This window comes from Salvelinus namaycush, chromosome 16 (assembly GCF_016432855.1).
Source record: "Salvelinus namaycush isolate Seneca chromosome 16, SaNama_1.0, whole genome shotgun sequence".
Lineage (NCBI taxonomy): Eukaryota > Metazoa > Chordata > Actinopteri > Salmoniformes > Salmonidae > Salvelinus > Salvelinus namaycush.
In genome coordinates, this window is record NC_052322.1 from 17,451,299 (window position 1) to 17,477,774 (window position 26,476).

Below are 26,476 nucleotides of genomic sequence, written 5' to 3' on the forward strand. Positions count from 1 at the left end.
GCTCTTTATGCTATTTGAGAGGTCCATATCTGTGTTGTATTAATGCGCTTGGCAAACGGACATTGTGTTTATCAATGGGCATTTTTGTTTTAAAAATGTGTCTGGTGTTCCATGGGATTACACGTGTAGTAATGAGTTGTGTTATTACTTTTCTTGTCGTAAAAGCCAGTAAGTGGTGAAACGTGTTTGGACTTGTAGTTGTGTCCTGAGGAAACCTTATGTCACATGGTTTTTGCTTTCTCTCCTTTGCCTTAGCTTGATTGCTTTGCCAGAACTTTCTCTGAGTCTCCTGCTTTAGCTGCTTGTTAAAAGGTTTAGAAGCTGTGGGCTAATACTGCCAGTGTTTATGCCTGGGCCACGTTGACATTATTCTCTCTACAAGGCATAAATCTATTTTCTAATGTCATGTCTGTTTGACGAATCTTTGCTACTCGATGTGCAAAGATGACGATGAGGTGACTGGGTAGACAAATATTTGGTATGTTTTGATAAGTTGACCCTGCCCTATGTCTCATTTTAATGTTTTGATCATTAAGAAAACAAGACAGTTGTGTGGACCCGTACCTGCAAGAGGACTATGAGGGTTTCCTCCCGCCGGGGTGTGGTGAGGCAGTGTTCAACTTTAGCCTGAGGAAACATGTGGTGCCAGAGGGCAGTGGAGACGAGGAGGAGAGGGAGGAGGATTATGATCAGGAGGAGGAGGAGGACACACGCTACAGCCCACAGCCAGACGAGGAGAAGGAGGAGGAGATAAACTACAGTCCACAGCCAGACGAAGAGAAGGAGGAGGCGATAAACTACAGCCCACAGCCAGACGAGGAGAAGGAGGAGGAGATAAACTACAGCCCACAGCCAGATGAGGAGAAGGAGGAGGAGATAAACTACAGCCCACAGCCAGACGAGGAGAAGGAGGAGGAGATAAACTACAGCCCACAGCCAGACGAGGAGAAGGAGGAGGAGATAAACTACAGTCCACAGCCAGACGAGGAGAAGGAGGGGGAGATAAACTACAGCCCACAGCCAGACGAGGAGCAGGAGAAGGAGATAAACTACAGCCCACAGCCAGACGAGGAGCAGGAGGAGGAGATAGACTACAGTCCACAGCCAGACGAGGAGGAGGAGGAGATAGACTACAGTCCACAGCCAGACGAGGAGCAGGAGCATGAGGAGACAGACTATAGTCCGCAGCCAGATGATGAGGAGGAGGACACTGAATACAGCCAACACCCAGATGAGGAAAAAGAGGAGGACACAGATTATAGCCAAAGACCATACACCCCCACATGGAGCCTACTGTCCACTACCAGCCACCGTACCCAACCCACTCACCCTACCATCCCTACTCGCCCTACCACTCGCCCACCCACTCCCACTCGCCCAGCCACTCACCCTACGACTCCTACTCACGCAACCACAACCACCCCCATAGCTGACATGGTCCGAGTCCACCTGAATAGGACTGCACCAAGGGTTCCATCGCTGAACACGCCCAGCCCTGAGGTTAGAGAGCACAGCTTCCAGTTCCTAATGAGGCTCCACATGAACCGCTTCAACCAGCGCCTCAGCATGCTGGAGAGCAACACCCTGGACATCAAGGAGGGCATCCAGGCCATGAGGGGCCAGCAGAGCAAACTCAGCACCCAGCTGGAGACGCTGCAGTCACAGTCTGCCCTGGAGAAGAAGGAGAGGGTGGGAGAACTGGAGAGTAGCTACACAGACATGGAAACTCGTCTGAGAAGGCTGGAGGGTCGTCTGGAGATTGTGATAGATGGGTTTACTGCCCTGGCTCAGGAGATGAACAAGGTGAAACGCGTCAGACACAGAGCACGGTCTGCTAAGGAGGCGATGGCTCTGCCACCAGTGTCCACAGCCTTAGTGCCAAGGGTTATCACAATTCGACACTCCTTCAGGACTTCTCAATTAACAACCTTGACAACACTGAGATCCACTGTCGGGACTCAATCCACAACCACCAGGTCACAAACTAGAGCCACAGTCCCCAAAAGCTTACCCACGCCCCATCTCCCTGCTAAGAAAGCCACAATGGCCCATAAGTCCACCACCAAAACAGTCAAACAAACTAGATCCACCAAAAGTAATGTCAATTCAAAGTCCAGCCCAAGACAAAATACTACCATAAGTAAACCCAGGACTAGCTCTAGAGCACGTAGTACAACAAAGCCTAGCACTAGACCACGTAGTACAACAAAGCCTGAAACAAAGACTACGATGGCCAAGAAGCTTCATGTGACAGCTAATAAGCGCTCAACACAGACACGTCAATCAAAACCAAGGGAAGCTGAAGAAGACTTGGCTAACACTAAATATCAGCTGGCACCACCATCCCATAAACGCAAGCCTCCAACACAGGTGTCCAAGTCACGTAATGAAGCTGCTAAAAAGGAAAAGGATGCTTCTCGTGCTAGGAGCAATGATAGAAAAGACAGTGCCTCTCGATCATTTGCACCTCATTCAAAGGTTCAACCCAATGTTAAAATCAAAGAAACAGTTGTCAAGAAACCATCCGACTCAAACAATGGTAACTCTAGACCTAATTTGGAAACCATTGCTCCAGACTCATACCAGTTGGCACCACCGTCCCACAAAGTCCAGGAAGTGTCAAAAGCTAAAACAAGTTACTCCAAGAAAGTACTCACCACCACGTTGGCACCCACCAAAATGGCCTCTTCTTCAAAGCGTTCCAGGTTAACAACGAAGAGTAAAGTCAAAACTACTAGTTCCAAGAGACGCCCACAGAAGAAGAAAGCCCAGCCCCAGTCCAATGTTCTGGACCTGCTCAAACTAATTCAAAGGAATGATCAAAAATCATCCCAAAAGAACAAGAAACAGAAGCAAGGTGGTTCCGATGGTTCTTTTCACATTGTTCTAGGAAGGCTGGCCATTCCAATCAAAATTATCCCTGATTATTAGGTACATTTATATATATTTTTAAACTTGAACAAATTTCAACATTTATCTAAAAGAACCTGTTTGTGGTCCTGATATTTATGCTTATTTTTATTATGTATTTGTATCTATGGAATAAGTCAAATTCTTTTCTTTTTTTTTTATAAAGGACTGCGTGAGTTGAGAGTAACTTCTTCATGTAGAGGCAACATTGTTATTGTGTTTAAAGCTGCATCATGAAATAATATACAGTTACCATATTCAAAGTTGTGTATTTACAGGAGTTGTTTGGTGCTATTTTCCTTGCGCCCAGTGGGTCAGACTACCTCAAGATGTACACATACAGTATTTAGAGAGTATTACATTTCAACTTTCACAGCAGACTTTATAAATTACCCCTATTATACGGACAAATTGTACATGTAAAATTGGTTTAGCACAATCATGCAAGTACAGTGCATTCGGAAAGTATTCTGACCCCTTTGACTTTTTCCACATTTTGTTATGTTACAGCCTTATTCTAAAATGGATTCAATTTTTTTCCCCCTCATCAATCTACACACAATATCCCATAATGACAAAGCAAAAACAGGTTTTACAAAACTGAAATATCACATTTACATAAGTATTCAGACCCTTTACTCAGTATTTTGTTGAAGCATCTTTGGCAGTGATTACAGCCTCAAGTCTTCTTGGGTATGACGGTACAAGCTTGGCACACCTCTATTTGGGGAGTTTCTCCCATTCTTCTCTGCAGATTCTCTCAAGCTCTGTCAGGTTGGATTGGGAGCGTCGCTGTACAGCTATTTTCAGGTCTCTCCAGAGATGTTCGATCGGCTTCAAGTCCGGGCTCTGGCTAGGCCACTCAAGGACATTCAGAGACATGTCCCGAAGCCACTCCTGCGTTTTTTTGGCTGTGTGCTTAGGGTCGTTGTCTTGTTGGAAGGTAAACCTTTGCCCTGAGGTACATGTACATGTTCTAGGAAGAGTCTTGGTGGTTCCAAACTACTTTAATTTAAGAATGATGTAGGCCTCTGTGTTCTTGGGGCCCTTCAATGCTGCAGAAATGTTTTGGTACCCTTCCCCAGATCTGTGCCTCGACACCGTCCTGTGTCAGAGCTCTATGGACAATTCCTTTGACCTTATGGCTTGGTTTTTACTCTGACATACACTGTCAACTGTGGGACATTATATAGACATGTGTGTGCCTTTCCAAATCATGTCCAATCAATTGAATGTACTACAGGTGGACTCCAATCAAGTTGTAGAAACATCTCAAGGATGATCAATGGAAACAGGATGCACCTGATCTCAATTTCGAGTCTCATAGCAAAGGTTCTGAATACTTATGCAAATAAGGTGTTTCTATTTGTATTTTTTTATACATTTGCTAAAATTTCTAAAAACCAGTTTTCACTTCATCATTATGGGGTATTGTGTGTAGGTTGATGAGGACAAAAATCTATGTAATCTATTTTAGAATAAGGCTGTAAGGTATCAGAATGTGGAAAAAGTGAAGGGGTCTGAATACTTTCCGAATGCACTGTATGTGTATACTAGTGGAGGCTGGTGGGAGCAGCTATAAGAGGATGGGCTCAGTGTAATGGCTGGAATGGAATAAATGGAACGGTATCAAACACATTAAACATATGGAAACCACATTTTTGACTCTGTTCCATGAATTCCATTCCAGCCATTACAATGAGCCCATCCTCCTATAGCTCCTCCCACCAGCCTCCACTGATGTATACTATACAGTACTGCCAGTTAAGTATTTGAAGTGAGTTTGCCCAAGCTTTCCGCCGTCCCTATGTTCAGGTGTAAATCTATGTTTTAATTCCATCTGCTATTACGATTGGATGACTATCGATATGATTGTGTATGTAAATGTGATTGTGGTGTATTATGTATTTATAGCATTCATTCTGCCCTTGCTGCCTTGTGATTGTACTTCAAATTATTTATTTTTTGCTTACTGTGCATAACCCGAATAGCAACATGAAACATGTAAAATGTCAACCCATTTCTTTACCTCAATAATATCCCAGATTTTGCTTCATCATGCATTGGTCAGATAGTTTCCCAAAAAACGTTTTAGCTTCTTACTGTAAAGTTAGACTGGACAGGTTTTTCCAAAGTCCCATTGAAGCTGTGCGTTTGTTGGCTGTTCAACCGTGGAGCTTCCAGTGACAAGGTAAGAACTGGAGCAGCTAGGGTAGCTCTCCCCTAGGGTGGCCTGGCTTATTGGGCTCTTTAGCTGGACAGAGCTTTGGTGGATGGACATAGTGCCTCAGCTTGCTTCTTCTTAGTTTCTCAGTGTTATATCCTGTGATATGATGCCTCTTTCTGCACTTAGACTTCAATTCTCCTGTTCATTCTCTCTGCTCTGCTGTCTTTATCAAGATTTACTTTGGTGACACATTATTTTAAAATGGAAAATGAACTTTAATGCAACCTTTCTCAGTTCATCTTCTAGCAACCTATGAGAAGAGAGATGGTTTCAACATTTGACCCATGTTGAGAGTTGTAGCATTGGCTGTGCTTTGTCTATCTCCAACATCGGCAATACATACACGTCTTGTAGCCTCTTTTTGCATCTGGGAAACTCAAAAGTCAGGGGATTTTCAAGTGGTGTATCAAAGCTGTATGTGCCACTATGTGATTGTGAGTGGTGTTTAAAAATAAACCCCTCATAATGCAGGGGACCTGGGGAATGCCTAGTGCATGGACAATGGAAATCCACAATGAATAAATTGTTGCTGTTGGCCAATAATGTAGCATGTATACATCATGCATAGTATTTCACTAGCAGTGTATTTTCATGTGTCTACTCTGGGCCAAGAGTGTGCTGCGAGGACAAGCCTCATCACGTATCTATCTCTTCACACAGCTCGCCCAGTTTCCTGCCCCCATTGGTCCTTCCCTGTGTGTATCCTCTTTGACTGGAAATGTTTGTTTTAAAGTGTAAATGTTGGCTGTTCTCCATTTCAGATGTGCTGCTGGGTACACAGGCAACCCCCAGCTTGGACAAAAGTGTATTGTTGGCAACAATGATCTCAATGGTAGGTATAGATTATTCAATTAAATATAACTCAATCCCCTCAGGGGCAGTGTTAACCGTGCTAACAGATTGCAGCTGTGTACATTATAGTATTTGCTGGAATGAAGGCACACTGAGTGAAAAGCTCAGCTATGGCATGTTTACAGGTAACTGTTACGACTGTGATCAGAGAGGAAGTGAAGGATGCAATGGAAATGGTGTGTGTCGCTGCAAGGTAAGCAAACCAAGGCTTCTCTATGTTTTTCATAAAACCGCCAGCCGCATTGACACCCTCCTATATCCTTATCCACTTGTTATCTCTCTAGGTTTGTCCCATATAAATATAATTACTTGAATGGCATTCCCATTCAAGTCTATGTTCTATTTATGTGTAGGTTCACCTCTCACATTATATCATTGTGTTCCAGATGAACGTTGAGGGCCCTGCTTGCTCCAACTGTAAGCAGGGAACCTTCCACCTCAACACAGACAACAAAGATGGCTGCCTGTCCTGCTTCTGCATGGGAGTCACTCAGCAGTGCTCCAGCTCCTCCCACTACAGAGACCAGGTACCCAGGCAACAAGAACAAGGAAATGACTTCCTGAAAATAATATATGAGTAAATATATGAAGAGAGCACTTTGAGAGTAGCCTGGCGCTGGTCTCATATTTGTTTGAGTTAGACGTGACAACTGCCAATTTAAGGAATAGGCAAGTCAACACACAAACATATACTTACAGCTTTCCTGAAAGTGCTGCAATTGCAATTGCCAATAAAGTTCTACTGAACTGAATAAACGGTTTTCCTGTCTCTCTGAGTGTGATTGGTTGATCATCCCTTTATGTGTGTCCTGCAGGTGTCATCCGTCTTTGCCCCAGGCAACTTCCAGGGCTTTGCTTTGGTCAACCGTCAGCGCACCAACCGTATCTCCACCGGATTCACCGTGGAGGTGTCCACTGACGGCACCCAGCTCTCCTACAGCAACTTTGACTACCTGGGCCAGGAGCCCCACTATTGGCAGCTGCCCGGGGCTTTCCAAGGGGATAAGGTGAGTCCCAGATGAGGATCTGTCCACTGTGGCCATCAGAGACGATACAAACGCTGTCTCAACGTTTACTCCCACTCTCTCGCTATATGGTGCGAAGTGGCTTCTTCTCATTCTGAATCCTCTAGCATTCCTGCTCCTAACAGTGCTTAAATGCTCTCTCAATTTCTGCCTGAATGTCTGTGCTGGTCTTTGTTGTGAAAGGGTTTGCTACATGAGTTATCGTAGAAAACACTAAGTTTGAGGGCCAATCTCATAGTGGGAAATTGTCGAGACATAGTTTGGTTGTATGCTCCATGAATTTACCATGTATTACAGGGGGTAGAACCTCATCAGAAAGCATTGGCCATAGCAGTCTCTGAGATAGAAGTCAGTACTGTACAGTTTGTTGATGCATCTACTTTTAGAAAGCATCACATGGATGCATTTCATTATTTGTCTTGAGAAGATGTTGGTTCTTTATGCATCATTCGAGTGTAATTGAGTTTTTTTAACTCTTGGTTTGCCTGTCCACTCTATAGAAGGAAGCTTTCCTTGCTCGTATGAGACGAGCGCACCAGGTAAACCAGAGCGGTGCTTGTCGTGTGTTGATGATTGTGGATTGACCAGTCATACAGTATCAAATCAAATTGTATTAGTCGCATGCGCTGAATACAACAGGGATTCACCTTACAGTGACATGCTTACTTACCAGCCCCTCACCAACGACGAAGTTTAAACATAAAAATCAAAATTCAACTTATTGTGAAGAATTGATGACTAAAATGTTTGCCTGTAATTCAAACAAAGGATTGGTGTGATTTGTCATTTGATCGTACTGATTGATTTGTGTTTAGATAAATGTTTCATACATACCCTTATTTTCTTGAGTGTAGGTTTGTGTGTTTTGAGATGCATGGATTTCCTGCATTTCCAATGGTCTCAAATTGTTCCTAGTTTTAGCTCCATTGCAGCAGCAATCAACATACAGTAATTGCTCTATTTACACACATTTCTGTAATATTAGTAATATTTCAGGTTCACATGCCATAGTAGGTTACACTCTACACATATTGGTTACTTAGACGTCACTCTGTTTAATGAACCATTCACGTGGTGGATGACTCAGATGTAGTGTACTGAAGTGAATGAGTCAGAAGGAGTTTTGCACAGGTTCAACTTTGATAGCCATAAACAGTAGTTAAGTTCTTAAAGTCTTCCATTAGTTCTAAAGTCTTCCGCTGGCTCCTACATGGGAAATTAGAAAGTGATCACGGGAGCCTTGCTTTATTCACAACACTAGAGAGACTCCGCCTGGACAGAGGAGCAACTGAGGAAGGATGCGTCCGTTTGGGACATAATGAAGTCTTCGAAGGGTAATGGCACCTCCAGGTCCAAAAGAGCTAGCCAGGTATTCCTACTGTAGCCTAGCCACCCACTGCTATGTCCATACAACACATCTAATGACAACAATACAACCCAACCATCTCCCTCACACAGTATGACCCCCCCTTCCCCTGATATGGATTGCCTTTTGGGATGTCAATTGCCATGACATCCTTGAAAGATAATCCCACCACCCTTAGACAGTATGTGATTGGATATTTACTGTAGCATGGAAGACATCAGCATGAAAGCAACTGAAACATGTTGACAGTACATTTACCAGATGCATGTCGTAAAAAGGCACGTGTGTGTATTACAAACAGACCTGAATGGGATTGTGAGGCGCTCTGGAATTTGAAGAGAGCCATGTTGTGTCTAATAGCAGACGTGTTTGGATGATTTGGATGTTTTGCGTCAAGACTTCCCTGTTTTAGGATTGTAGAAACTAGAAAGTTGAATGGCCCCAGTGAGTGAAGTTGTGTACACACCACAGGGTTGTAGACCTGGTTAAGAGCATGACACAGCATGTCTCCCTACCAACACCCCCAGACCCCAGTGCTTGGTGTGTCTCTTACCTTGCATGGTGGGCGGTCTCCTTTGGGGAAACCCTCATGAGCCCCCCCACCACCCTCCCCATCCTCTCCCCCAGGAACAAGTGAAGAAGCTGGATGATGAGATCTGGGCAATCCTCTCCAACTTTCCAGCCGGCTCTCCTCCCTTCCCTCCCTCCTCTTCCTCTGAGAGGAAGGTCCCCAGCGCCTCGTATCGGGCGGGGTCTCGTACCCCCCTGAGGCCCCCCTCTCCCCCTTCCTCCCTCTCTGGTATCTCCTCCCTGGTACGGCCTACTAGTCCTCAGCCAGCCTCCCCAGGTCACTCTCCTCGACAGCAGGTACATCTAAAATAACCCCTCTGAGAAACACTCAAGCCTTAAACTTTTAAGCTCATCCATAGTTGTTATTGTGGTTGTTACTGACTGGTTTACTCTCTTTTTGGGCCTGGTCCTGTTGACAGACTCAACAGCGGGGGACCAAGAACATAGTGGGTCCTCCTAGTGCTCCCAGTGGCCCCGGGCCTGCAGGGGCCTCCAGCCAGGTAGACATGATGACAGGCTGGCTGACGGACGGACGGACGGATGGACAGACTGACTGATTGGCTGGCTGAATGACGGACAGACAGACAACCAGACTGACTGACTGCATGTCCCTGCTCTTGACAAACACAGGCAGAGGAAACTGCCTCCCTCCATGTGATAACATACAGTGTACTGTAGCCAGGAAGGTTAATCAACAACCGATCAGGTTGATCATAAAGTCATCTATTCACGAATCATGAGAGTGAATATTTCACAGGGTTATCCTGTACAGTTTTCATTAGTATTGTCAAAGTGTTCACCGCCTGGGTCTTTTTCAAAAGAACAAGAAAGAGAAGATATAGCTGAAAAGGGCAGTATGTGCATAAATTCCATGACTAAGCAGGGTGGCATTTTCCTCTTTAAAGCACAGTACACAATTACTGTTAAAGTCGTACTCTGTAGTTCTTCACTTAAAGAGTAGCACTGGATTTGTAATCTATAATTATACTGTACAAGGGTCTAATCATATACACCTGTCGCACAGTCACATTTACAAGCTGTGATTTTCACATTATACACACTGGAAGCTGTTGTTTTAGTTGCCCGTTAACGCATAGTTAGTTAATAGTAGTAGTTAACTAGTAGAGGACCAAAATGTAAACCCTTTCTCTGCTCTCCTCTCTACTGTGCTTGCGATGCCTCTCTCTCTCTCTCTCCTTGCGTATCTTTTGAGCTCTGTCTCTGGCTTGCTCTCTCATGCTCTCCTTCCTCTGCCCCAGTACGCTTTGTTCTACAAAGGTTTCAGCTTGCACCCGGATGTCACGCTCTACTGGCAGCTCCCAGAGCAGTTCATAGGGGATAAGGTAACAGTACGAGCCATGCCCAGCCCTCCTGCACCCTGACTGGGTGTTTAGCCTCTGGTTAACCGTTTAGCCACAGAACCACCCCACCATTCTTCCACCTGAACTATCAGAGATTTGGAAGGGAAATGAAGGGAGGGGCGGCACCACCAGACAACCCTGTGTAGTTTACAGCACTTGTTTATTGATTCATAATCACTGTTTAACTAAGACACTTCTCCAAGTGGTGGGAGGTCAAGCATGACTCAGTTTTTATTGGAGAAGATGAATGTCTTAAAGAAATGGAATACATCATGTGTTCTATGATCACTTCACGTTTTTTGCTCTTACAGAAAGACACATTTCTAATAGTTGAGGCCTAGGTTCCAAACATGTACTAAGACGCCTAAATGTATTTATCTCCACCTCTACAATAGGTGAACTCGTATGGTGGGAAGCTGAAGTATACCATCTCCTTTGTAGCCGGCCAGAGAGGAACAGCCATTGAAGACGCTGATGTTCAGATTATTGTCAGTATGCACCAAAGTTAAAATTGCGTTCAATCTCATTTACTGTTGTTGCATCCATTCCATAGCACACTCAGGACCCCACAAGTTATGAACGTCATTCTCTTCCATGTACTGCTGTCGCATCAATTCGTTGTACACTCACCTGCCATGGGTTGCCCTTGTCATTGTTGCCCACAGGGAAATGACATCACCCTGGTTGCTCGCCAGCTGTGGCAGAGGGGAAAGGGGACAAGAGAGTCCCGCCAGTTTGAGCTCGTCTTCAGAGAGGTCAGTGTTCTACAGTAGCTGTGATCTTTATAGTCCCCAAATGGCGATTTGATTGCTACCTTTACCATCCGTTCCTCATTGACACAGGTCACACTAGCATCCTGGTGATACAATAGTATTAACTCCCATCTCCCTCCCCTGTAGGAGAACTGGCGTCGCCCAGACGGTATGCCTGCCACTAGGGAGCACCTGATGATGGTGCTGGCTGACCTGGATGACATCCTGGTGCGGGCCTCCTACTACACAGAGATGAGGTCGTCCAGCATCTCCGAGGTCAGCATGGAGGTGGCCGTGCCCAACTACAGCGGCCTGGCTCAGGCTCTGGAGGTGGAGCAGTGCCGCTGCCCGCCCGCCTACCAGGGACTCTCCTGTCAGGTAAGAGGAGCTCTCTCTCTCTCTCTGCCACAAGTGGCAATGTTGACTAATTAAACTAAAACTTACACTCAGCAGACTTCTTTTTTTTGCCTCCTGGAGAAAGCATGCTCGAAGGAGGACCAGGCTCTGTGTCCGGGAAACCCGCCCTTAGAGTGTCAAGCCCACGGTGTGATGTGTGATGACAGTTGTAACTCTCTCTCTACCAGGACTGTGCCCCTGGCTACACTCGTACCGGAGGTGGCCTGTACCTGGGCCACTGTGAGCTGTGTGAGTGCAACGGGCACTCTGACTCCTGCCACCCCGAGACTGGCATCTGCACGGTATGCAGCCCAGAGAATCTCTTTAAGGCAGTTGTTTTGATTCATTTCTCATTTAATTTATTTAACCTTCATTTATCCAGGTTAATCTCGTTAATTTAAAACCAGGAATGCTAACGTAGGATCATTTTAGCCTCTGAGATCACAATGAATCCTAGATTCACCACCCACATGGCCTCAGGTCCAAAATAGCAGTAGATTTGAAATAAGTACATTGAATAACAAGTGAGTGTTTGTCATCTTCCCGCGTCTCCAGATCTGTCTGCACAACACCCAGGGAGAGCTGTGTGAGCAGTGTGCCCCAGGTTTCTATGGTGATCCCACCGCTGGAACCCCAGAGGACTGCCAGCCCTGTGCCTGCCCTCACACCGACCCTGACAACCAGTGAGTAGTAGGCCGCTAACAGGATTAGAACACAGAACACAGTCTCGGTCTGATGGGAAAAAAAGGGGTCGTAGCTTTGCTTCTGTAACAACTATAAACAGTATCAAAATGGTCCTCCATTGGAACAAGATGTAGTTCTCAGTCATTCATATCTGTCTTTTAAACTTTGCCCTACATCCCAACTTGGAACAGATCCCACTGGGTTAGTTATTACTGGAGTTTACTGTACTTGCTTATCTGTGTGTGTTTGCCAGGTTCTCCCCCACCTGTGAGAGCCTTGGTAACGGTGGTTATCAGTGTACTGCTTGCCAGCCTGGATACACTGGCCAGTACTGTGAGCGGTAAGCTGACACAACTCTCTCTTTAACTCTCTATTCTAGCCTGGTCCCAGATCTGTTTGTTCTGTCTTGTCAGTGTCCTGTGGTCATTGTAATGCCAATGGCTATACAACACAAACTGAGCTAGTGCCAGGCTACTCTATTCAGACTGGCTTTTCAGTGTCCTTTGGCATTCTACCACTGTCTTGTCTGTTGTCATGTTGACTCTATATGAATGTCTTTCTTCTATCCCCTACAGCTGTGCAACTGGATACGTTGGAAATCCACAAGACAGGATTAAGTGTCGTCCATTCAATAGTAAGGGAATACAAGGAATCTACACAGAGATGTGTGTAAAGTAGACCCAAAACTTCCAGTAAACTTGGACACATGTTGTATTGAGTGAACCAACTGAAAAGGAACTCAAAATCAATCTACTTTTTCTTCCTACCAGACTGTAACCACCAAGAGTGTCTCTGTGATTGATCCTTGTGCCCTAACCTTTGACCCTTAACCTCTGACCCAGCAGCGGCAGCCTCCCTGGTGGTGAAAGTGTACCCTGAGAGGGTTTTGGTGGCCCAGGGCAGCCCAGTGACCCTGCGGTGCCAAGTGACCGGCCCTCCACCCCACTACTACTACTGGTCCAGGGAGGACGGACGCCCCGTGACCAACAGCGCCGTCAGACAAAGACAAGGTATAGTATACTAGACAGACCAGTTCTGGGTAATAGGGAGTATGATGTGGCCTAGTATAAGAGCCCCGCTCAACATTACTGTTGTTGTATATAGCGGCACAGTATACACTCCTCACTAAAGACCAATATTGGTGAATATAGATACAATCGTCCGTGCGCCTCTGTTAGAAGGTGTAGTAATGACCAGTAGGAGACAGATGTACAGAACACACTTTTTTTGCACACACTTAAGATGCACACACACCAATGTAGCAAGATGGGACTAGTAGAAGTGGTTGTGTGGTCATAAATGCACTACACAGTAGGGAATGTCCAGAGAGGGAAGTGTCCATGGGGTGAGGCCCAGCGGTCAGTCTTCTGTGGGTTGCTACAGCCAGGCGGTTGGTCAACTTGTTATTCACTCCTGGAGTTGCAGAGAAAGACTGAGGTACAGATGGTAGTGGGGGTTTGTTACCCCACCAGATAGGGCCTGTGATTGACTGACCCTGTCAGGTGACTGAGTTCCCTGGCAACTTGGTGTGAAGTGGGGGGAGAGTGACCTAAGAACAATAGAAAGTCCATCCACCGTGTACCTCTAGTCTTCTCCTTTCAAGTGGCATTCCAGTCTCCTTTTCACCTCATTTAACACCTGATTTACTTAACAAAAGGCACATCTCAGTAGGTGGTCCAGGTAAGTCACGACTTGGCACATGTGTAGGGGGGGGGGGGGGGGGGGCTTTCCTCTTTTGTTCTCTATTGCTCCTCTATTGTTCCTCAAGCAAGGGGGGAGGTGATGACGTCACAGATTCCCAGCAGAACAACTCCTTGAAGTTTTCAGTTTTGTAAAAATATATATTTTTGCTCAAAACATATTTTTGTACCCTGTAGTGTGTGTACTTTACTGTATTTATACTTTGGATAGCGCTTTTCAACAGTAAAAGATCCAAAATCGCTGGATGCGACTCATGGGAAACTGTAAGGGTTTTCTACGTACTAGTCTAGTCCATTCCCCTTGGTACTAGTCCATACTAGTCCATTCCCCTTGGTAATTTAATCTCATTCCATATTCCTACCTATTCTCTCAGGAGAGGAGCTGCATATCCCCAGTGTTCAGCCCAGTGACACAGGCGTGTATGTCTGTACCTGCAGAGACCAACGCAACACCAACAGGAGCCGCGCTGAGATCGTCGTCACAAGTACGCATTTCTAATTGTTAAATCATTCAACGTTTAACTGCGTTCATTAAAATATAGCATTTTGAATATTTTTGTGATTTTTTTTCACTGATCTTACAGACAGTTGTTGAATAGTTAAAACGAACTTGAACAAAATATGGTTGAAGTTGAGACAGTAAAAAAATTCAAGAAATTGTAACTTGGGACTTTTGAGTGTTTACTGAATGGTTTCTGTGCATGTCTTTCTCCAGCTGTCTCATCCAAACCCATTCAAGTGACCATCGAGGAGCCCAAAGCACGGAGTGTCACAGTTGGAACAACAGTCAGCTTCATCTGCACAGCCAAGAGCCAGGTAAGACTAGCTACCGACATGGAGACATTAATACAATCAATTCGGCTTATTTTAATATATCTTTGATGGTTGGCATTGTGCTTAAATGATTTGCCCATCAAAGAAAATGGTAGAGAACCTTTAAAACCTTATCCTAAAGCCACCACAATTGTGACCCACCACCTGGATTTTGTCCTATGTAGCACAATTTGAAATTGTGTTTTTTACAGTGGATAAAAGTAGAGACTCAAAGCTACATAATGGTATATCATACACTGCAGTTGAGGAACAATGGGAAAGTAAATCTGCTTTGAAAGTTGATAAACTTGTAACCCCACTTTTGAGAAAATGGCCCTTGAATTGTTTGGTACACATACTGGAGAACCAATGTTTTTCTACACCCATTCAGCATCATTCTCTTAAGCCTTAGCCCACTCATCTCTTTAATGATAGACCCATTTCAAGACTAAAAGTGGTAAAACTAGTAGCCTACAATAAGGAAAACCTCCAGATAAAAATACTTTGTCTAGTCCTTTGGCCTATATCCTAATCTGACTTTGGTGCATGTCATGTTGTTCTTCACATTACCATCTCTGTTAAACACACACTATATCAAGTTTATTTGTCACATGCACAGGATACAGAAGGTGTAAACTGTACAGTGAAATGGTTATTTGCAATATCAAAAACCGAAAGTGTCCAGATAAAAATATTGAATGATTATTAGATTACGCTTACCCGACACACTTGTCTAAATTGATGGGTCGTGTGAAAGAAATGCTATAACCACCCCTCAGCTACATCTAGCTAAGTGGATGGTCACTATTGTCTAGACATGTACACATGTTCATAAAATACAATAGATGGCCGTAATCACCCTCAGACAGACACATCTGGCTAATTTGATGGGTCATGTAATAATCCGTCTGAGGTGGAGTCTTTTGTTTAGACATGTAGTTAGCTAGCTAGTTTAACAATGAACTGGCATAATCTCAACTCATACTACTACCAATACAAACATTGTCATAGCTGTAGTTTGAATCTGCAGGTACCTAAAGCTAACCAGCTAGGTTCAGTGTTAACTAGTTAACATTAGGCTATAACTAGCAATGCTTTTTTGATTCTTATAATATTACTACACAGATCATTACATTTACATTTAAGTCATTTAGCAGACGCTCTTATCCAGAGCGACTTACAAATTGGAAAGTTCATACATATTCATCCTGGTCCCCCCGTGGGAATTGAACCCTGGTCCCCCCGTGGGAATTGAACCCACAACCCTGGCGTTGCAAGCGCCATGCTCTACCAACTGAGCCACACGGGACCAGATCATGCACGTAAAGTTAGCTAGCGAGCCAACAACCTAACGTTCGCTAGCTAGCGAACAGTACGTTTTAACTTGCAATGAAAACGACTTTCTGACAAAATTAGAAACAAAATAATATCTGAAAATGTAGCTAGACTCTTACCTGTATACATGCAGGAACACTTCACGGCTCCATTTTGTTTGTAGCTACATCTTATTTGGCGAATGCTGTGTCAAGTCACTCCGGTTCACACTGACTGTGGCGTGTGCAGAAAGTAGCCTATCACAACTTTTTCAACTGATCTGTCGATAGCACCTGCTAAATTCAGGGCATCAATGTTGTTAAGAAAAGTAGCAAAACGTTTGTAGTTCTCGGTGGCTAACGTTATATCTTTCAAAAACGCAGCGGTAGAAAGGACTATCAACACATACTGTGCAGCTCATGTTATAGACAGAAGCCTGCTACATGGCAGACCAATACAAACTCATCTCCCGGCATGTCCAGCCCATCCATTATCTCAGCTAATCATAGCTAGCAGGAAGGTTCTTACCTTTTTCTGTGGCTTAACCAACTAGGGTCGTAATTTAACAATTTGATTCGTATTTAAAGATGGAATACACGTTTGTTATTAAGGCACATGAAAGTTCATGTTCCAGGAGGCAATTCTTCCAAAAAGACGTTAAATTGTCTCTCCTGTGAAGTAGTGATGTTGAGAAATACCACCTAGCTTCCTGAAACAGGTTATAATTGACAACACCTTTGTTTACCATATACCTTATTATTAAACTATTTTTATTTTATTTCACCTTTATTTAACCAGGTAGGCCAGTTGAGAACAAGTTCTCATTTACAACTGCGACCTGGCCAAGATAAAGCAAAGCAGTGCGACAAAAACAACACAGAGTTACACATAAACAAACGTACAGTCAATAACACAATAGAAAAATGTATGTAGAGTGTGTGCAAATGTAGAAGAGTAGGGAGGTAAGGCAATAAATAGGCCATAGAGGCTAAATAATTACAATTTTGCATTAACACTGGAGTGATAGATGTGCAGATGAGGATGTGCAAGTAGAGACACTGGGGTGCAAAAGAGCAAGATAAATATATCTGCTGGAGCGCATGCTACGGGTGGGTGTTGCTATGGTGACCAGTGAGCTGAGATAAGGCAGGGCTTTACCTAGCAAAGACTTATAGATGACCTAGAGCCAGTGGGTTTGGCGACGAATATGTAGTGAGGGCCAGCCAACGAGAGCATACAGGTCGCAGTGGTGGGTAGTATATGGGGCTTTGGTGACAAAACAGATGGCATTGTGATAGACTGCATCTAGTTTCCTGAGTAGTGCTGGAAACTATTTTGTAAATGACATCGCCGAAGTTGAGGATCGTTAGGATAGTCAGTTTTACAAGGGTATGTTTTTCAGCGTGAGTGAAGGAGGCTTTGCTGCGAAATAGGATGCCGATTCTAGATTTAATTTTGGATTGGAGATGCTTAATGTGAGTCTGGAAGGAGAGTTTACAGTCTAACCAGACACCTAGGTATTTGTAGTTGTCCACATATTCTAAGTCAGAACCGTCCAGAGTAGTGATGCTAGCCGGGCGGGTGCATTACTGGTGTTAGGTTCTAAAAACTCGCGGGTGCAGGCAGCAATTGGTTGAAGAGCATGCATTTAGTTTTACTAGCATTTAAAAGCAGTTGGAGGCCACGGAATGAGTGTTGTATGGCATTGAAGCTCGTTTGGAGAAGTAGTTGGTGAACCAGGCGAGGCAGTCATTTGAGAAGCCAAGGCTATTGAGTCTGCCGATAAGAATGTGGTGATTGACAGAGTCGAAAGCCTTGGCCAGGTCGATGCTGACGGCTGCACAGTACTGTCTTTTATCGATGGTGGTTATGATATCGTTTAGGACCTTGAGCGTAGCTTAGGTGCACCCATGACCAGCTCGGAAACAAGATTGCATAGTGGAGAAGGTACGGTGGGATTCGAAATGGTCGGTGATCTGTTTGTTAACTTGGCTTTCAAAGATTTTAGAAAGGCAGGGCAGGATGGATATAGGTCTATAACAGTTTGGGTCTAGAGTGTCTCCCCTTTGAAGAGGGGAATGACCGCGACAGCTTTCCAATCTTTGGGGATCTCAGACGATACGAAAGAGAGTTTGAACAGGCTAGTAATAGGGGTTGCAACAATTTCGGCGGATAATTTTAGAAAGTGAGGTTCCCGGTTGATTTGGGTAGGGGTAGCCAGGTGGAAAGCATGGCCAGCCGTATAATTTTTTTTATTGAAATGATCAATTATCGTAGATTTCCCAGACGTGCTCAATGGGATTGAGATCCGGACTCTTCGCTGGCCATGGCAGAACACTGACATTCCTGTCTTGCAGGAAATCACGCACAGAACGAGCAGTATGGCTGGTGGCAATGTCATGCTGGAGGGTCATGTCAGGATGAGCCTGCAGGAAGGGTACCACATGAGGGAGGAGGATGTCTTCCCTGTAACGCACAGCGTTGAGATTGCCTGCAATGACAACAAGCTCAGTCCGATGATGCTGTGACACACTGTCCCAGATCATGACGGACCCTCCACCTCCAAATCGATCCCGCTCCAGACTACAGGCCTCGGTGTAACACTCATTCCTTCGACGATAAACGCAAATCCGACCATCACCCCTGATGAGACAAAACCGTGACTCGTCAGTGAAGAGCACTTTTTGCCAGTCCTGTCTGGTCCAGCGAGGGTGGGCTTGTGCCCATAGGCGACGTTCTTGCTGGTGATGTCTGGTGAGGACCTGCCTTATAACAGGCCTACAAGCCCTCAGTCCAGTGTCTCTCAGCCTATTGCGGACAGTCTGAGCACTGATGGAGGGATTGTGCGTTCCTGGTGTAACTCGGGCAGTTGTTGTTGCTATCCTGTACCTGTCCCGCAGGTGTGATGTTCAGATGGACCAATCCTGTGCAGGTGTTGTTACACGTGGTCTGCCACTGCGAGGACGATCAGCTGTCCATCCTGTCTCCCTGTAACGCTGTCTTAGGCGTCTCACAGTACGGACATTGCAATTTATTGCCCTGGCCACATCTGCAGTCCCCATGCCTCCTTGCAGCATGCCTAAGTCACGTTCACGCAGATGAGCAGGGACCCTGGGCATCTTTCTTTTGGTGTTTTTCAGAGTCAGTAGAACGGACTCTTTAGTGTCCTAAGTTTTCATAACTGTGACCTTAATTGCCTACCGTCTGTAAGCTGTTAGTGTCTTAATGACCGTTCCACAGGTGCATATTCATTAATTGTTTATGGTTCATTGAACAAGCATGGGAAACTGTTTTTAAACCCTTTACGATGAAGATCTGTGAAGTCATTTGGGTTTTTACGAATTATCTTTGAAAGACGGGGTCCTGAAAAAGGGACGTTTCTTTTTGTGCTGAGTTTATATCCACAGTAAAAAGAGTCCTATATCGACATAACCTGAAAGGTCGCTCAGCAAGGAAGAAGCCACTGCTCCAAAACCATCATAAAAAAGGCAGACCACGGTTTGCAACTGCACAAAGGGACAAAGATCGTACTTTTTGGAGAAATGTCCTTTGGTCTGATGAAACAAAAACAGAACTGTTTGGCCATAATGGCCATCGTTATGTTTGGAGGAAAAAGGGGGATGCTTGCAAGCCGAAGAACACCATCTCAACCGTGAAGCACGGGGGTGGCAGCATCATGTTGTGGGGGTGCTTTGCTGCAGGAGGGACTGGTGCACTTCACAAAATAGATGGCATCATGAGGTAGGAAAAATATGTGGATATATTGAAGCAACATCTCAAGACATCAGTCAGGGAGTTAAAGCTTTGTCGCAAATGGGTCTTCCAAATGGACAATGACCACAAGCATACTTCCAAAGTTGTGGCAAAATGGCTTAAGGACAACAAAGTCAAGGTATTGGAGTGGCCATCACAAAGCCCTGACCTCAATCCTATAGAAAATCTGTGGGCAGAACTGAAAAAGCGTGTGCGAGCAAGGAGGCGTACAAACCTGACTCAGTTACACCAGCTCTGTCAGGAGGAATGGGCCAAAATTCACTCAATTTATTGTGGGAAGCTTATGGAAGGCTACCCGAAACATTTGACCCAAGTTACACTATTTAAAGGCAATGGTACCAAATACTAATTGAGTGTATGTAAACTTCTGACCCACTGGGAATGTGATGAAAGAATTAAAAGCTGAAATGAATCATTCTCTCTACTATTTTTCTGACATTTCACATTCTTAAAATAAAGTGGTGATCCTAACTGACCAAAGACAGGGAATTCTAACTAGGATTAAATGTCAGGAATTGTAAAAAAATAAATTAAAAAAATCTGAGTTTAAATGTATTTGGCAACGGTGTATGTAAACTTCCGACTTCAACTGTATATACGAAGAAAACAATATATACACGGGACAGGATGGGACAAGACAAACACACGTCCGACTGCTATGCCATCTTGGTTAGACACATTAAGCACAATTGTCACCCTCTTACTGGCCACCCTGTTGCATTTCTTTCTCTCTTATTTGTGTTTACTTCACATCTTGTACCCAACTGTCCCCTCCCCTCCCAGTCTCCAGCCTACACCCTGGTGTGGACTCGGCGGGGTAACGGCAAGCTGCCCAACAGAGCCATGGACTTCAACGGCATCCTGACCATCCAGAACGTCCAGACTGAGGACGCTGGCATCTACGTGTGTACAGGCTCCAACATGTTTGCCATGGACGAGGGCACTGCCGTCCTCTACGTGCCAGGTTCGTGATCCCAGACAGGCTCCATCATGCTGTTAGCCATCAGCCTCTATACCACCACCCTACAAGCTCTATTTCTTTGAGTTCCTCCCCTTAGCCCTCCTTGAATGGTGCATGACCCGCCTTCCTTTTGCTTTGCCTCTGTCTCCCTTATATCATGCACTGTGTTGAATGTGTTTATCTGTCTGCAGCTTCTGGCAAACAGCATAACCCCTGTCACTCCCGCTCCCAGCCCCCCACTTCCTAAACTCAGATAACCTCTCACTTTAAACCCTTCCAATCTCTCTCTATGCTACCTGTCTCTGTCTTTCTAATAATGGCCCGACCTTCTTACTATGTGTACAATCTTTACTGGTGTTAGGTTCTAAAAACTCACGGACAATTAGTAAAGCTTAAACTAAGTTGAATCAATCAAAGGGTCAGACAGCTGAACAGAGAAAAAACATGTTCCCACCAGCACAAGTATATATACCCCAATTTGGGTGAAGTCCCCTCCTTCCCTATAAACATTACATTTGTATTGTTAGTCATAAAGTTAAGTGATGTGGGTAATAAACTGTTCCTTCTCCCTGAATGTGACCTGACCTCACAGCTCTCCACCCTTATCAGTGACCTCAACCATATACATTCCTCCTACAGATAACCATTAACGTTAGAAACCAGACTGTGGCCATTTCTCCTTTCCCTAGGATACCTGATGATTAACAATATTTCAAGTTTAGAAGTCAGAACCCATCACTGGTCCATGAGCAATATACCGCTTGTGGATATACTAATGATAAAATAATCAAAAGGTCCATCAGTTTAAGATACAATATGTGTGTGGTTTGTCTAAGACATCATAGCACACAGTAGACCTCAATGCTACCAAAGTCCAAAGATATTGCCCACTCAAGAGTTTCAAGTAGTTTTAGTTACTATGAATTGTAGTCTTACCACCCCCAATGGATATACCAAAGAAGGTTGTCTTGTCCAGTGGCATATTTGATTCATTTTCAAGTTGCTTCTTGATTTAATACTCAGTGATGACTTATCAATCCTTTGGTCTCTGTTGCCATCGGTGACATCTTCTTTCTGATCTTTAGCTGTTGCTGTCTTCACTGTGGGTTCGGTGGTGGTGGTTTGGTAACTTTTTAGCCACTTGTACACTAGTTTGTGCCACTTCAATTTTCTTACTAGCAGGGTGTTGGTTATTCGGTGTCTTTCCTGAACTCTGCAACCCTGGCTGGGAAGGTGGTGGTTTCTCCTTGAGCTGTAGTGGTTGATGAGGTATATGGATGACAAGATGGGTGCTTAGTGACTCTGACTGGGACTGACATTCAAAGAGGACTTCAGTCAATCACCCCGGTGACATACAGTACTGTATAGAAGCCCCATCACGATCCCAATCTCAAGCCTCCCTCGAGTGTGACGTGATGATCATACAGGGACAGAACAACCACACACTGTATAAAAATCTGATCCTTTGTTACCTTCCTGATTGTTTTGATGAATGTTAATGTGGAAAATGGTGCTATCAACCTTGCAGCAGGTAAAGAACCTGTGGTTGAACTTTAGGTTAGTAGTATATCTATCTATCGCTGCTTTCATTATCTGTTATATGGATCTGTTTATTAAGAGGGTCCAAGGCATTGCATTGTCAATAGTAAGTAAGGCTTCTTGTTTTGCATCATACTATCCAGTATGTGTAAATGTGGCTCCAAGAAAATGTGTTCAAGATTTGACTTTTGAGAGATTATTGAGACTAGTTTGATTTCAATGCTGTCACAAATCAACTTACTCACTTGCGTATGTCACACTTGTTGCCTTTAATTTGTGTTGCGGTTTAACATTTTATTCAACATTTATAAATCAGGGGCACAGTAAAAAAAAATGATAATAGATTTTTTTTATACCAATATGTTATCCAAGCATAGTATATTTTGACTGTACAATCAAATTTGAGAAATGTTACATAAACAGCAAGATACATAGATAGGGAAAGATGATTGGTTAGTACTTGATTTTACGCTGTATTCATGCATTTACTTGCATGATAAAACACAGTTTACATTTATTTTGACAACAGATAAAAAGTTTGTACAAATGGTTTGTCAGTGCATTAATTTTTTTATGTTTCAAATGTGTCTTGTCAAAAACATAAATTAATAAAAAAATATATATATATTTACACAGTATCTTACTATGAGAAAAATAGATAGATTCGGTGGCTGAAATATGCCAATTCAAATCTTGCTGGTGTGCCGATAGACAGAATCTGTCAGGATAACCAAAGGTGCCGTTTCAAAGATATTTTACTGTACAGTAAACTATGTACTGATTTAAATGTATTTGTAATACCTAACGGATACTGATGTAATATACAAATATCACAATGTGTTTTTTAAAATCTTAACTGTGAAAATGTTTGAAAAATATCAAGTTGATTAAAGTAATGATAATAGACTGAAGATATGACACTGGGTCATGCAGAGTGAGACTTCAATGGATCAGAAGATATTACCACCCTCAGTGTACAAGGCACCAGATATGACTTATTGTATGACTACTAACATGCATGTTTCGTAAATGTGGCTCTCTACTATCTGTATGCTTGTTGTCTTGTGTTCTGCCATACCTTATTGTTGTGTTCTTGTCCCATGTGTTTGTGAAGTATATCTGTACCTAGTTGATTTTGAATCTCTCTGAGTAGACATATTCACTGTTACACCAGCAAATGACCATAGTTCATAGCAGCAATATGTTTTATATAGCATAGAGGAAGACACATTTCGGTTGAATGCATTCAGTTGTGCAACTGACTAGGTATCCCCCTTTCCCCTATCCTGTATGTAATATGAATGCAATAACACAATCTCCAAGGTGATATGGTTTATATCCTACCCAACATTCACAGAACCTCAGAAATCTCTCAGAAAGCATACAATTACTCACCTAAATTCATTGAAAGGTAAGTGTGTGTTGATTGTGAATACATACAACTATGAATGCAATAGCACCATCTCTGATCTTCATGAAAAAGCTACCTTACTCCTTGGTCTGTATGTGTAGTACTGGCTGAATCAGATTCGTTTTTGCATGTGTCTAAATGGACAATCCTTAAATTCTAATTTTTCTTTGAAGAAAGGGGCAAGTGTCCTCAATACCTAGTTGTTCCTCATTCAGTTATCAATCTGAATTGGAGAACCTGTTTGAATACTTAAAATGCATGATGGGGATTTGGTGCCTATTGCATTCAAGTTCTGTTATGTTCCTTGCCGGTCATTCTACTGTTGTATTGTTGTGTCTTGTGCTTTTTGGAAAATCACTGGCACAAGAAATACCAGGCAGTACTTGGATGGACCACAGTATTCTGGGGAATAATTGGGCCACAGGCTCAGTGGGAGGAGCATTGGATGATGATTCCAATGCCAGTGTTCCACCGTTGACCTGGAGACTCACCTGTCAGTTTGCCTGTCCTGTCCCTTCCTCCTCCCTCCCCCCATTTCCAGAGGCCTCACAGACTCAGACGTTTTACACGACCTATGAAATGTTGGAAGGACATGGAAAGCGTAAGTGGGCATGGCATGGCCACACCTCTCCACCTCCACCCCACCTCACCCCTGGAGGGCTTCTCACTCTCTCGGTCACGCATGCATTCATCTACCGTCCTCAGCATGGAAATGGTGGTCTGGTAATGCCCATGTACAATCAACCACAGGGATTACATACAGTTTACACTTCACATAAGGTTATACGGTTACATGGTTATACAGTTAACTGGACTATCATAGGGAAGCATGCATCTTCAAAGGTCTTAATTGAAATGCCGAAATGCAAGTCGAAGCTTAGCCTTTGAACAGACAATATTCCTGATAACATATATCTTTACATATATATTATCTTTATGATAACATACGTTGATAATACTCTTGACATCATATACTTTAGTTATTACAGTACATAATAGATTGTACATTAGCATTACTAGGCCTTGTCTGGCTCCTATGGTATGGGTTCATAGGTGCAGGTGCATGGTCATTTATGTGGGAAGCTCCTCTCAAAAGTTGAGTCCACCCACAAAGTTCCTCATGCACTTAATCTCAGGTCCCCTCAAATTTTCCATTTGCACAATAATTCACACTCACATTTTTAACGCAACGCTAGTATATGACAAGTGTTGCACATTTTAGTACCTTCATCTGACCGAGATCAGATCTGTATCTTTACCTTATAACCTCAAGTATCTGAAGTATTTAGAGGGAACGTTACATACTCAATAAGATTCTAGAATGTTCTTATTTCCCCATTCTATGTAGATGCACTTAGCTTGTTGTCTTCCAATCAACACTCAACACAGAGGAGACCCCACCCACACTCACCCTATCTGCAGTCTGCTTGCCAGTCCCACACAGGGACACACACTGGTCTGGAATAGCTTTCATAATGTGCTTCAAACATCATGCTGTGCCTAATACACCGCATCATATCCACCATCATGGCTGTTAGCTCACTGGAGGGTGGAGAATTCCTCTCATCATCTTCAATGTTCACCTCATCTCCCTCTGGAAGCTAACTACAGACATCCTCCTTCAACGGTCACAGTGAATGTTTCAATGAGATAGAATACACATGGCCTGTTGTCACTTCACCACCCATTTACAGAAGTGATATTGTAAGGAAACGGCAGGTTTGGAAAAAGCTTTTAGGAATCTGTAGAATAGACTAGAGAACTTTGCAAAGTTCACACGCAGGTCACTCAACTGTATACAGTACGTCTTCATCAAAGTCAAGCCCTAAGATTCAATCATCGCACTGTAACTTTATTATATATCATTGTATACTTTGTTCACCAGTATTTCCATGTCTCATTGTTGAGGCTCACCACAGTCAGTGCCCATCCTCTTAGAAAATAAACATGATGAAATATTGGCCTTTTAGTGTCTGTTTCTGTCAGATCAGTAAGTCCCAGACCAGGGCTTATCTCAGAGCTTAAATAGCCTGATGGTCCTCCCTGGCTGCTGAAAGGGGGATTTATTTTGCTCTGACGCCCTGGGATCAGATGGGATTGAATGTGGCTGGGGCTCAGTGTCCAGTCAAGATGGCACAGAGAGCTGTGCCCAGAGAACCGTGTGCCCTGCCAAGGCCAGCCTGCCACCTCTCATCTGCATCGGCTGCACAGAGGCCCTGGCTGCCAAGGGGCACGGGCGTAGACCACGTACTCGGCTTCGTCCCGCCACCCTCTCTCTGCCTTCCATCATAAGCATTTGCACACAGACACAGTCTTGGCCTGAATGAGTCAGGACCCAGCCTCACTGAAATTCACTACAGCCAAAAAAGCACTCTGAACTAAAGTCACTTCATGTTGTCAAGTTCCAGTCTGGTAGCCATGAATATATTCTTTATTGCTACCATTTATTATACAAAAGGATGAGGTAAGTGTTTGTTGATCAAGTGTGACATAATTTCTCATCTCATGCAGTAGCTGTAAAGTGTTGACTGTAAACAATGCTCCTTCCTACAGAAAATCCCCTTCCTGCCCTTTGTGAACACTAATGTCCCGTATTTTGCGGGTTGTCTATTTCTGTGTCATGCTGAACTGTTCTCTGTCTTATTGTAGCTCGCGAGGGGGCCCAGCCAGTGGCTACTGTCACTCCCTCTGTCCTGACCATCCAGCAAGGAGGCCATGCTGAGTTCCACTGTACTGTGACTGGCAACCCTACCCCTGCCATCGAATGGATAGGTAAGGAAGGCCTGGCTATAGCCAGTGGAAAACATATAGCATTAACTAA

General features: G+C 44.0%; 1 protein-coding gene across 1 annotated transcript in view; it reads left to right on the forward strand.

Annotated features, from left to right (window-relative positions):
* The window catches only part of LOC120061201 (basement membrane-specific heparan sulfate proteoglycan core protein-like), a 112,359-nt gene that overhangs the window by 44,094 nt on the left and 41,789 nt on the right, over nucleotides 1-26,476 (forward strand). Inside the window, exons 31-48 of the mRNA XM_039010823.1 lie at nucleotides 720-1,829; nucleotides 5,899-5,969; nucleotides 6,115-6,182; nucleotides 6,376-6,516; nucleotides 6,805-6,996; nucleotides 10,707-10,799; nucleotides 10,977-11,066; nucleotides 11,211-11,441; nucleotides 11,648-11,761; nucleotides 12,015-12,142; nucleotides 12,397-12,483; nucleotides 12,719-12,777; nucleotides 12,986-13,153; nucleotides 14,218-14,328; nucleotides 14,559-14,659; nucleotides 20,528-20,712; nucleotides 22,561-22,567; nucleotides 26,313-26,427. Coding sequence (XP_038866751.1) covers nucleotides 720-1,829; nucleotides 5,899-5,969; nucleotides 6,115-6,182; nucleotides 6,376-6,516; nucleotides 6,805-6,996; nucleotides 10,707-10,799; nucleotides 10,977-11,066; nucleotides 11,211-11,441; nucleotides 11,648-11,761; nucleotides 12,015-12,142; nucleotides 12,397-12,483; nucleotides 12,719-12,777; nucleotides 12,986-13,153; nucleotides 14,218-14,328; nucleotides 14,559-14,659; nucleotides 20,528-20,712; nucleotides 22,561-22,567; nucleotides 26,313-26,427 — 3,071 coding nt within the window. The remainder of the gene's footprint in view (nucleotides 1-719; nucleotides 1,830-5,898; nucleotides 5,970-6,114; nucleotides 6,183-6,375; nucleotides 6,517-6,804; nucleotides 6,997-10,706; nucleotides 10,800-10,976; nucleotides 11,067-11,210; nucleotides 11,442-11,647; nucleotides 11,762-12,014; nucleotides 12,143-12,396; nucleotides 12,484-12,718; nucleotides 12,778-12,985; nucleotides 13,154-14,217; nucleotides 14,329-14,558; nucleotides 14,660-20,527; nucleotides 20,713-22,560; nucleotides 22,568-26,312; nucleotides 26,428-26,476) is intronic.